The 13,155-nt window shown below is 31.3% G+C and overlaps 1 protein-coding gene across 1 annotated transcript in view; it reads right to left on the bottom strand.

The window, feature by feature from the left end:
- Positions 1 to 245: 245 nt before the first annotated feature.
- LOC113402078 (uncharacterized) overlaps positions 246 to 13,155 on the bottom strand; it is a 123,925-nt gene continuing 111,015 nt past the window's right edge. Inside the window, exons 4-7 of the mRNA XM_026642199.2 lie at positions 11,265 to 11,484; positions 10,517 to 10,691; positions 8,775 to 8,911; positions 246 to 521 (exon numbers count right to left, since the gene is read on the bottom strand). Of these exons, the coding sequence (XP_026497984.1) occupies positions 322 to 521; positions 8,775 to 8,911; positions 10,517 to 10,691; positions 11,265 to 11,484 (732 nt within the window). The 3' untranslated portion in view covers positions 246 to 321. The remainder of the gene's footprint in view (positions 522 to 8,774; positions 8,912 to 10,516; positions 10,692 to 11,264; positions 11,485 to 13,155) is intronic.

Here is a 13,155-nt window from a genome sequence, read left to right on the forward strand (position 1 = left end):
GAAAACGCCATTTTTTCGCAAATCCACAGTGAATATATCAAGCTCTCGACCAATTATGTCGCGTCAATTTGCTGTCAAATGTTGTTTATTTGGCTTTTTTCCTCTTATGGTTGGAATAGAGTATACATTAAGTTTACGACATCGCGTGTTTATCGTTCAAGGTAAACTTATCACAACTATTTTTATCTATTTTTTTTTTCTGCGTAATCTTATATTGATGAAGGTTATAAAATAAAACAGCAAAATATAAAGAAAATTTATTTGCAAGTAACTATTTATAATATTAATATTTAAAATCATTAATTTATATACACATTTTTATCACGTAGGCAATAATATTACTTTAAAATGTTCATTTATTTCGCCTTTGGCGCTAATACTACGAGTTAGTGCTGGTAACACGACAGATATAGACAGTAACGGTGATCTCGTAACGACAAACGTTACGATAAATAACGTCGTTACTGTTTTAAACGATGGTTGAACTGTTGACACTCCGGCGTGTAGCTCAGCTAGGCTTTCTGCTGGAACAAATAAATATGTATTAGGTTGACATAATAACAAATTATTGTGAAATATTGTATCCTAGTTATTTATAGTTATCCGTATCGATTTGAAAGTTAAATATTCTTTGCCTGTTATTACACTAGGCAACTTCTAGAGTAATTATATACGTTATAGTTATTTATAGAAACAGAATTACTGAGCAGTGAGTTGATCGATACATTATTTCGTTGGCATTATTTAGGGGTAGATAAAGTATATATATCAAGGGCTAGATTAAGTTTAGGGAATGAACTAAACTAAAAACCAAATTATACTGTAGTCATTGTAGAAACAAAGAGCTCATTGAAAAATTAAGAAAAAGTTTAAATATCTTGTCTTCAATATCTTTATATTTATGTGATAATTTATGCAGGAAAAAAAAAAGATTAATTAAATTAAACCAAAATTACTAATTTTGTATTATTATTAGTAGAAAATACATTAATTTAAAAAACTATTTTAATAATGCTTATACATTATTTCAGCTTTGGATCTCAATCCTTAGTGAGAGGTCTTTGCTAAGGGATGGAACAGCTGTTACTTGCCTATGTTCATAATTTAATATATTTACGGCCCGTAACATTTGTAGTACGAATGAATTCATATTAAGATTTTATTTCGTACTTAAACAAATGTTAAATCAAACATTGAATATTCGAAATAATACCGTTACAAGAATACGTTTATTACATATTATATTAATCAAGATTATTCTGTATTATGCTATCAAATCAAATGGAAATATTATTTATTCAAGTAGGCTTATAAGCAATTTAAAGCTATTGTGTTATAAAATTCAATAAAATGTATAGCTGGTGGTTAACTAGCAAGCAACTTTGTAGTTTTATTTAATATAAATGAAATTTGTAATAAACTATGCGACTGCTATTACGCTTAGTGAACTTGTTCCTTGACGTAGTTATACACTTGATAGAGGTATAGTTAATAGTTACATTTTGATATGAAACAGTTTCATTGGCGCGTCTTGACTCGTAAGCTGGGACGGCATACGGCATGAAGCTTTCTAATGGCGTCTTATCCACTCTCCACCACCGGTCTGTATCCCCTTGTGTGTGGCGCGTATATTAGATATTTTGTTAGTTTATTGTGTGAGTGCGTTGATAATACACATTTTTTATGGTATTGGTAGCAGAGGAACGGAGTAGAAAAGTTACTACAACCTGGACAACTTCAACATCGGCTTACAAGTGCTTAGCCGGCCTTTAAGAAATGTTTAGGTTCTTTTGTTCAAGGTTCCCAATTCGTATTGTCTTACATTTATTAGTATTATTTAATTGTTATATACTATATAATGATTTAAATAATCATCAAAATCTGATGTTTCACATCGTTTGTTCAAAACTCCTATTAAATTAAGTTTATATTGTATTATTTTCGTTACGCGTTATTGATATTTACTCGTAGTAGTAAGCGTTATAATTAATAGAACAGTTTAACGCGATATCTAATTAAAATATTGTTTTCAAGTAGCTTATAATATAATATATTTATAAGTAGAATATAAGTAATGTCATTATTTTACTGAGTCTATTTATATATAGCCTTTTCCATCAAAGTCTGATGCAATGATGATCCAATACGACCAGCGGGAATACAAAATTTGAAAACTCCAACTTGCTACCGAGAATTTAATGTCAGAAAAATTATAAAACATCTATTCTTCGAAACCTTATAAAACCAACGAAGTTTATGTAAAGGTAAATGAAATATTATAAAACAAAGTAGGTACGAAAATTGCTCGGCGAGCGATCGTATCGTGGATAGTATACCAGGGTATTACGAGTAATTATTGTACAAGCCATACAAGTTGCTCTGAAAACGTTGTTCGGGTCCGTGTTCATAATTTTATCGATAATTATTTTATCAACAAACCGAATAAACAATTTGGCGATGTTGTACCCTTTTATAGTTAAATATAAAACATTTTAATTGTATAACTATACCAATCAAGCATACGTCATTTTCCTCAGATACATATTTTGATGCAACTTGACATTATTCTAGATAAGATTACTATAATTATAAAAAGTTAGCCATGAAAATGAATAAAGCCGAAACAGTGATGACAATTATTATTTGTCAAATAAAATAATGATTGAGTAAATTTTAAGCACTGAAATTAAACAGTTGTAAATAAAATGCGTTGCAAGAATTTTTGAATCAATAATATATTCATTAAAATTTAAATCATAATATTAAATTGTAAATGACATACTCCAATAAACTCTTAACACTCAGATAAGATGACGCTGATACAAATTTTAACGACGTTGTAGGTAAATAAAATACATATTTTTACCATCCATAATGACGTATACAACTTTGTTTTAGAAAACACAGTTTTTCGTTTGATAATTTCAATAAACTCGTGTAAACTTATTACACTTACTATTAAATGGAAATTAATATTAAAATACTAAACAAAAACTTTGAACATCTTTAACCTGTGTTTATTTAAAAAGTACATTCTTTGTGTAATATAATTGATGTGATTTCATTTTGAAGTTAGATGAATTATATAAATTAGATTGAAGAATTTTATTTTAAAGTAGATTATATTATAATATACAAGGGAGTTGAGAGTTGTGATGGACAGTAATATTAAAATAGTGTCAAGCGTATACTGTAACAGTATTCGAAACATTTTCCTGTCATGGCATTAAACCTAAGGCGCGTTAATATGCGTCAATTAAATAAAATCAAGTATAAAATCTTTGACTTATCGAGTAATCTAATTTAATTATAGCTCTAGCGTATAAAAAATATATTAGGTTTATAAAATATAAACCTTTTATTAACGAGAATAACGAACAGCCATTAAGTTTATAAGAATAACGCAGTTCAATTAAAAGTTGCCGCTTTGTGTATACGTAATATTAAAACTCTTGTTGCAAATTTTGTTCCGTTGTTGTAAGCAAAAAGTTCCTCGCAGTCATAATATTAGCTATTCTGTACACGTAGAGATGCTTCATAAGTACTTTGTATTAGTCATCGAGTATTCTTCTGGACAAATAAAATATAATTTAAATGAACTGTTTTAAACGATAAATAACGAATAATAACGTTAAATATAACGTTTTTATTCGTTATAATGTGACCATTTTATATATTTGAATTCTAATTATTTCAATAACAATACTAATTAAATAAAACCAAATATATTCGAATACTTCTTTACAAAATCTCGCAATAACGAATTAGTATATTTATAGCTTTTGTATGGATAAATAAGACATATTACTTAATTAATCGTCTTGTCAATCTAGGTGTTATATTACATGTCTGCCTTACTAAGCGTCTGGGTTTAAAGCTTCGTCACCTTAAAGTTAAAAATATCGCCTTTATGACATTTGTTTTTTTCTTTTAAAATCGTAACAATGAAAAGGTCAACCTCTTTCAATTATTTCATACTCATTTTTCCTAACTTTCAAATCAATGTATCATACATTTTTTTTAGCAATGAATGACAGTCGAATTTCGACCAATGAGCGACCACCAGCTATTGTTACTATAAATATTGTAATGTATCAAAATATTGTATATTGTTAATATAATAAAAGTATTAGTGAGAGCCGAGAAGGCCCAGTGGTTAGAACGCGTGCATCTTAACCGATGATTGCGGGTTCAAACCCAAGCAAGCACCACTGATTTTTCAAGTGCTTAATTTGTGTTTATAATTAATCTCGGCGGTGAAGGAAAACATCGTGAGGAAACCTGCATGTATCTAATTTCAACGAATTTCTACCACATGTGCATCCACCGACCCGCATTGGAGTAGCGCGGTGAAATATGCTCGAAACCTTCTCCTTAAAGGGAGAGGAGGTCTTAGCCCAGCAGTGGGAAATTTGCAGGCTACTAATGTTTATGTGTAATTAACCAACATTTGCACACTTTTGTCTTCCTTTTGTTTCATAAATATATATTTGTAAAATTATAATAATAAAGCGCAATTTACAGGCACTTCTTCATGACTGTTCTGGCATTACTTCCATTTCAACAATTAGAGTTACATATCTATAATAACGCCCTTGTACACTCTGGACGTGACGAAACAATTTGGTGATATCTTTGACGTAATCTTCCCGAAACACCTCGAATATCGTTGGATAAATAACACGAATAATAATTATATTTAAAAATAATTCTTAAAAACAAATTATCACGTTTCGAAATACAACGAACAAACTACAACTTTTAACACCTGTAATTACATAACCATTTCACACCGTAAAAAAAAACGAAACAAAAATTTACTTAACAGGTGAATATTACAAACAGAATTATAAAATTCTTGTGAACTCGCCGGTGTGAATGTAGTAGCACTCTTTACTTGAATTTTGCAGACGTGAATTTTAAAGGTGAAATTTAAATGAAATTATTCGCGAAATTGCGGCCACGTGCGTTTTGCTTCTGACGGCCACTGGTATTCCGTCAGGCTTATAATTCTCTGGAAAAAGACCATCGTCATGAAATATATGAATGGAATTTTTATATTAAACGGTATAATAAAAAGTGTATTCGATTTTTCGAATTAAAAATTGATATTGAGAGTTAATATATTTCAAGAAAATGATTATTATTTTAAACGACTTCCAAGTAAAGATTTTAGAAATTACGTTATACTTTTATACAAAGATTATTTTTTATACCTGTGGAAATATTCTCTTATGTAAAATACTTGTTGCCGCCCGCGATATTGCTTGCGTTAGGGGGTTGGTTGTCGTGTGTTAGTCATAAAAAAGTATTTTATCCTTTCTTCACTTAATATAGTTTGTTAAAAGACGATTCAAAAGTGCTTGTAAAAGCCTACTTGAATAAAGTATATTTTGATTTAATTTTATTTAAGTACTACGGGATCAAATACACTTGAAATGTCTATCTCTGGTTTCGATTCGGTTGTATTTTTTATTTTAAAAAAGAAGTAACAACCGAACCCCTCTTAAGAAAATTTGGAGCTTATTCCACGACGCTGCTATAATGCGTGTTAGTGGGCATAAATTTTTACTCACTCACATATTTATGCTTCGCTTCACGAACCGCTTTTCGGGTTTCTTTTGTGTGATTCCATTGAAATTAAAAAAAAATACTGGAAGACATGACGCTAATTAATCACGCTGTGTGTTTCATTAGCGTCGTGTTTTCCACGACTCGGGTTTCAACCAAGTGACACTTTTCAAATCAATTGAACATAATGTAATTACTGGTTCATGTTAAATTGTATAATGTGAAACATTTAAATTAATTATAATAGGCGTTAATTTTGTCAAAACTAATTATATACATGCTAAATTTAGAAGATATTAATTTAATTGATGTTCGGATATTTATTCCGAATTAATAATTATGTGTTTCTGCGGGTCTTCGAATATTACGAATTATATCTTTTTTCGGACGTACATACATATATTGAACGTCTTTCACTTTTTAAAGTATTTTAAAAAAATCTGTATTAAAATACACACATGTCTGACTCAAATCCACTTTTGTTACTTTTTTATTTTTTTTATTTCATAAACGAAGGCAGATGACATTGACACTCTTGTAATAAAACTGACGTTAATAATCTATGCTTCGCTGACATATGCTGTGATATCGCTGTGTTTGAAAGAGTGAGAGAGCACACCATCATTCTGGCTCACTCACTCTTTAAACCAAAACACAGGGATACAAATAATAGCTTTATGACGGTACAATAAATACTAATCACGTTATTTCATTAGTATTATTTAAATTATAATAATTAGTTTGATTTCAAGTTGACGAGTTTAATATTAAACTGATTATAAAATAATAATTTTCATCAAAGCTAATGATTTGTACTTGTTTAAATACCGAAACAAGATTATGAATTTCGTACAGTAAATCATGAAGTAATTAGTTAAAAAAAATCATTAAAAACTAATAGAAACAGCTGTAAACATTATGATCTCGTGTAATGGCAACAATGAATCGCAATTCCGTACTTCTGCGTGAAATATGAACCCCTTTACCAGTGGAAGTAATATGACGGGGCCTTATATATTTTATATGTTAGGCGGACGAGCAAATGGGCCACCTGATGGTAAGTGCTCACCACCGCCCATAGACAATGGCGCTGTAAGAAATATTAACCATTCCCTACATCAACATTTAAAATACAAAGTTATGTTAGTTAAATACAATTATATATGTATATAATTGTGACTTATTTACTTGAAAAAAAAATACAAAGAAATATAAAAACAATTACAAACCCTCCGAATTTGTTATTATTAGTTTTTTTATCACAATATTATTTTATTTGCATTTGACAACACCGAGGGAACCTTCGGCTTATTCTTCAAGCAATCTTTAGTATAACAAATTTGTTTCTTCACATAAATCTATTTATGTATGTATAAATATTTGTTATGAAGTATGAGTACATTTTTTTTTCTTTGAATCTTATATTTTTTATCCTATGAACACTTTGATATTTTCTTTTCTGCGATTCCTAAGGTTGAGATGACCTGATACCTGTTAGACAATATTTTGAGCATTTATTTTATTTCCAATTATGGCGGATGAGCCGAGATGGCCCAGTGATTAGAACGCGTGCATCTTAACCGATGATTTCGGGTTCAAACCCAGGCAAGCACCACTGAATTTCATGTGCTTAATTTGTGTTTATAATTCATCTCGTGCTCGGCGGTGAAGGAAAACATCGTGAGCAAACCTGCATGTGTCTAATTTCAACGAAATTCTACCACATGTGTATTCCACTAACCCGCATTGGAGCAGCGTGGTGGAATATGCTCCAAACCTTCTGCTCAAAGCGAGAGGCCATAGCCCAGCAGTGGGAAATTTACAGGCTGCTAATGTAATGTAATGTAATTAGCGGATATGGCCACCTGATGGTAAGTGTTCACAGGGTAAGAAATGTATCTTTTCTTGTATAGAGTGATTATTTTTTTAAATTATATTTTACACAATACTAAATATATATTGCAAATGGCAATTGTTGTAAGCACAACTCACTCATTATATATTCTAGCGCCAAACAGCATTATCCTGTATTCCTGTGTTCTGGTTTGAAGGGCGAGTGAGCTATTGTAACTACAGACATAAAATATATAACATCTTAATTCCAAAGGTTAGTTCCGCATTGGCGATGCAAGGTATGGTTAATATTACTCAGAGCTCCATTGCTTATGACCACTTACCAGGTGGATCATCACATAGGGGTGCACTAAGCCATAACAAAACAATTCTATCCCAAATATTGTCACATTGATTCACTTCTAAGTACTTATAGAAGTACATCATATCTTAATATCTATAGTATAAACTTGTATTTAAATTGTATTTAAATTGTCGTGTCGTTACATAGGTACTATATTTAAATCTACATAAACTTTATACAAAGAGGTTTTACCAAGTAGTTTTGAACCAAGTCCTTAAACATGATTTAATTAAACGTAAAGCCACTGGTTCGAAATATAGATGAGGAATAGATGAGTATGCGTAGTTACTTGTTTACTCTTTATATTCAATACAATATATATATACATACATATATGTATAATGTATATAGGTATATATTATTTTGAATGCATTGTCATGTCAAATATAGATTTATTTAGTTAGTCGTTCAGAAAAATTAAAGATTTTCTTGGAGAAAAATTGTAGTTAGTAGATGTAAGCACACAATTGACGTCAGTAAAGTAAACATCAAATAGGATTATGGAGAGGCGATTGATGGTAAATCGATATTGGAATTGGGGGATGGAATTAGTTTAGCGGACGAACACATTGCAATCTCTGCAGTGAACATCGCTCTTGTTATCATATCAATATATTTAATTCGGAAAAAATCGAATTGGAATGTGGATTCTGAGAAAACCCAGCGAATAAAAACTGAAGTTCCTCACACATAGCACTTGTTAACTTCTACACGATAAATATAATTCTGATGCATAGTAATACGCTTTACTGATGTGTTTATCTTGAGAACAAAAGGAAGTAATTAGACATCAGCTATTGAAAATAAATTAGACCTTATAACGTCATATTTCTATACATGCAATGCTTATATTAATTTGTGTGTCAATCACGTGAAAACTACAAAAAGTAATTGAGACTATTACCAATCTACGCGCATAGTTATAAGATATAAATTTTTTGAATTTCGTTGATCGAGCTGGTAACCGATTGTGTATTATAAGAGTATTTTATTTTTAATCAATTACCGTTGAGCACGTGTACAGAAACATTGTGCGGCCTCGCTCCCCGCACAGCGCACGTGTAATTGCCGGCGTCGCTGCTGTTTACGCGTGCTAATCTGAGCACGCTGTCAGCACCGCCTGGCACTTGTTCTGTTTTTACGCTGTAAACAAAGATACATTTTTTAAAAAGATAAAAGTTATTGCTAACAATTCCAAATTTATTTATAATAATACCACTTCAATTAATTTATTTGGTATTATTATAGTAAAAATATATGAAGAGAATATTAGGTTAACTCAACGCAACTCAAACTTTATGCGAGGTTTACAACAAAATAAATAAAAACCAAAACAACAATATGAATAACAAAATGAATATAAACCAAAACAAACTAGTGCTTTCTAATATCTAAAATATAAACAAATGTTAACACAAAGGATTTAAATAAATCACAGTGAAAATAAAACTAAAATGATACAAAACAACAAGTTACTACATAAATTGTAAACTACCGTGTTTTAGTTTATTGGCTAGATATAAGATCACTAATCCCGAGGTTCCGGGTTCAGACCCCACGTGGGGCCATATACAAGTGATAAGCTTAAAAGGATGGGAAGGAGAGTAGAGTATTTGGGGCATTTCTATTATTAAAAAAATAAAATAAAAAAGAAACATTGCAACCATGCGAAACCAGGGCAGGTCGTTAGTTTTTACATAAAATATTTCTTGTAGTGAAAGCTTGAAACCATCACAAGATCACAATTGAGGCTTTAAGGCTAATTTATTGAGGTGTCATGTTGTCTCATGAAACGGCTATAAAACCATTATTTATTTATAACCTCATTTATTCTGTTCACGTGCGAAAAGGTTTAGCAATGTCATATCACATTTCAAAGTACCAGATATAATATGATAATATATTTTAGCTTCTTTTGAGGCATAAGAGAGGATCATCTATCAACGTTGGAACACATTGAACCAGAAATACGCTATAAACATATTTCGCTTTTCAGACGAGGTTAACTGTCAAGCTGATATTTTCCTTTATAATATCTCTTGAATGAACGTTTTAGATCGAAATATTAATTTTAAACATCAATATTCAACATGCCGTTTAATAGTAAAGCTTGATTAGAGATTTGATATTTATCCCACTCTGTTTCGATATGAATTTTACTGAAAATAATATGTATAGGCATTTTTCTTTCAGTTATAAATACAAAATGATTACGTGGCAATTTTGCGTTGCTTGTTTTCATTCAATCGATCTGGATGCCGTAAACTTTATTTATGATTCAATTGATCAAGCCACTGGGTAATATTATATTTCATTTAAATGTATTCGTCAAATTTTACGTTTAAATACATATTAAAATGTATAAATAATAAATATTACTAAGGTTAGATGAGGTTTTATGTTTTATTATTTTGAAGATTTATATCTTATATCCTCAAAATTATCAAGATTTAGAAAAAAATAACATCCAATTGACTTTAATAGATACTATAACTGCAGTACGATTCTATAAGAATCCACTTCGACACGAACTCACCCGTGAAATTTTAATTTAAATATTTTGATACGTGTGTCTTATAAATTTTAGAATTATCATAGTCAATGTCACATATCACATTCTCACATTCCACACTCATTTTTCGTATTGAGATTCGTGTTTCTTGTTACACACTACAGCAAAAAAATATATTGAAAAAGTAACGTATCTGGGACTTTAAACGGGTAGCTCGTAATATATACAATATTTACCTGATGCCACCTCTTGTAGTGTCAGCATTAAGAGCCCTTCCTTCGTGTAGCCAAGTAAGCACAGCCGGTGTCTCCACGTGACGCGCTCTGCACACCAACGCTAATGTTGACTCAGCCTCATAGTATTTTGCCTGCAGCGGACCACCTGCTTCGTCGACTACCCACACTTGTGGAGCTAAAGTAAGACGAAAAATTTAAATTATTTATTTGTAATTTTTATGGAAATTTATTAAAGTTTTTCTTCTTCTATTAAAGTAATCTTTGCGATCGCAAAATTTTTGTAATTCATTATATATTTTTTTTATTAGTGTATTCTTCAAGTAAAACTTTTTGTTTCATCACACTTTAAGCGCTGAAAAGTTTGTTTGTTTTATTGAACGTCTCACCGGGCTGATTTTGGACAATAGTTTTGCGTCACTAAATAACCCTTTTACTAAGAAGTTAGTACATTGCAATACATCCTATATTATACTACACTTAATTCTACTCGAAGTTACTCCTAGTGACTAGTGATAGGAAACGGCATCAGGTAGTCCATATGTAAAATCAGGGTATGAACTATCTCTACTCTAAATTAGGTACTTCCAAATCCGTTTAGTAGTTTATGCGTGAAAGGATATCAAAGTTCCATCCACTTTCATGGACGTTCGCGTTTATAATATTCGTGGAATCAGTACGATAAACTAATGCTATGATCCAATAAGACGCAACAACTATTAAATAGCATTAAAATTAGTAATATACTTACTGTTAACATGCAGATAAGTCCTACTAACTCTAGGGGGATGTGTTGATATTTGACATTCGTAAACTCCTTCATCATCAGGCTTGACTTCCCTGATTAGTAGTCTCCAATTACCAGGATATCTCTTCCCAACCGATACCCTGTTATCAGCTGCGTAAGTAACAGCTCCAACTGTTAAAAGTTCTGGAATTTCGTCTCTGCCTCTTCGACGAACCCAAGATACCTAGCAGCATACAAATCAGTTAATGTTTATTACTTTTATAAATTTATTGTTTATGTATATTAATTTAGGATTTGTTAGTATTCATAGTCAGGTATTTGTGCGTTATTATTCGTGGAAAAATGAACCACTTAATTAACTTAATTGTTTGTAGGTACGTGTTCCCAATAGTTAAGGGATTTAGGTAATTCGAATTGCAAAAATGTAATCTTCATTCATATGTGACTGATAGTTTTTTTTTAAATATTTTAAGAGTAGCGCTGGAGAAAATAAACTTAAACCTCTTGAGATTCCTGAAATATCAGAATGAAAAAGGAAGACGTATTTAAATATTTCACAAGTAAAATACCGAGTGAGTTCTTACATAATAGCGTTGCGTAGCGTGGAGGATGAAAGGAGAAATGGACTACATGGGCAGGTCAGATATATCGCCAGTAAGAAATTTACACTATTTCCTACATTGTCAATACAATGCACGGTTAACCAGTAATAATGCGACGGCATGGCAAATCTGAGATGATCAGAAAGAGCTAGACCAACGTTACGTCTTTCTTCCCGACTTCGGCTTGCTACTGAAATTTTTTTGAAGACAGAACCCATCTTTTGACTGACCAGACCCAGGAAATGCGACTTTGTAAGCTAGAAGAACGAGTCAATTCAGTTTATTTCACGACAATAATACCATATCTGTTGATACCATATCATATTTTGTTATACTTTAAGACTAAACAAACATCTCGGCTCTTAACAAAGTGACTCCTAATAGAAGCGGTCGACTGAGCAACGCAATACTCTAATGAAGACACGACTCTAATCCGCTTTTGAACTTTGAACGCTTTGATATCGCAGTCTGGCAATCAAGTTATACTGGCTAAAGTCTAGCCATGACTGGCGTAAAGTATCACAGATAACAAAGAACCTTAATAACAGCCAGCACTATGTTATACTGTTTATTTTTCAAACAATAAACTTGAGACTAAATTGGAATTTCCAAAAATGGAACATTGGATAAGATGTTGGGCGTATTTTAACATAAATTAAAATATAGTTCATTCGAGAAGTTTTGAAACATTTTACAAGATCGTGTTAAATGTAGATTTACTATCGGTTTGCAATGTAATTTTAAACGAAAATGACCCGACCATAACTCAGTAATTACGCTTTTTCACAATTAATTATTATTTGGTGGAAAGGTTTTTGCGCCAGCCCGTTTAAGTCGACCAATTATTCATTAGATATTTACCACCAAACATCAATACTTAGTTTGGTCGGGTAGTTCTGGTTTGATAGATGAGTGCGTCAGTGAAAATGCAGGTTGGACGCATATTAGCGTTGTAAGAAATGGTTAATATTTCTAAGTGACAATGTCTATATGCGGTAGTGACCGCTTAACAAAAAGGTGACTCGATTTGCGCGTCAGCCTACTTACACGATAAAAAAAATAGCAAAGATTATAAAGTATGTCCCGCCAAACATTAAAAAATGCCGCTTTAAATAATGAAAAATATAGAATCATAACGGCGTGAAGTCAGAAAATATGTGAAAATCATAAATAATTTCCACACTTTTCTTTCGTCCTCCTTATATTTTCTTTTGCCCTACCCTAATAAATCTGGATTGGAATTATTCAGTTCGTTACAAAGCGGCCGAGTGAAAACCGTATTGTACGCTTAA

Source organism: Vanessa tameamea, chromosome 14 (assembly GCF_037043105.1).
Source record: "Vanessa tameamea isolate UH-Manoa-2023 chromosome 14, ilVanTame1 primary haplotype, whole genome shotgun sequence".
NCBI lineage: Eukaryota > Metazoa > Arthropoda > Insecta > Lepidoptera > Nymphalidae > Vanessa > Vanessa tameamea.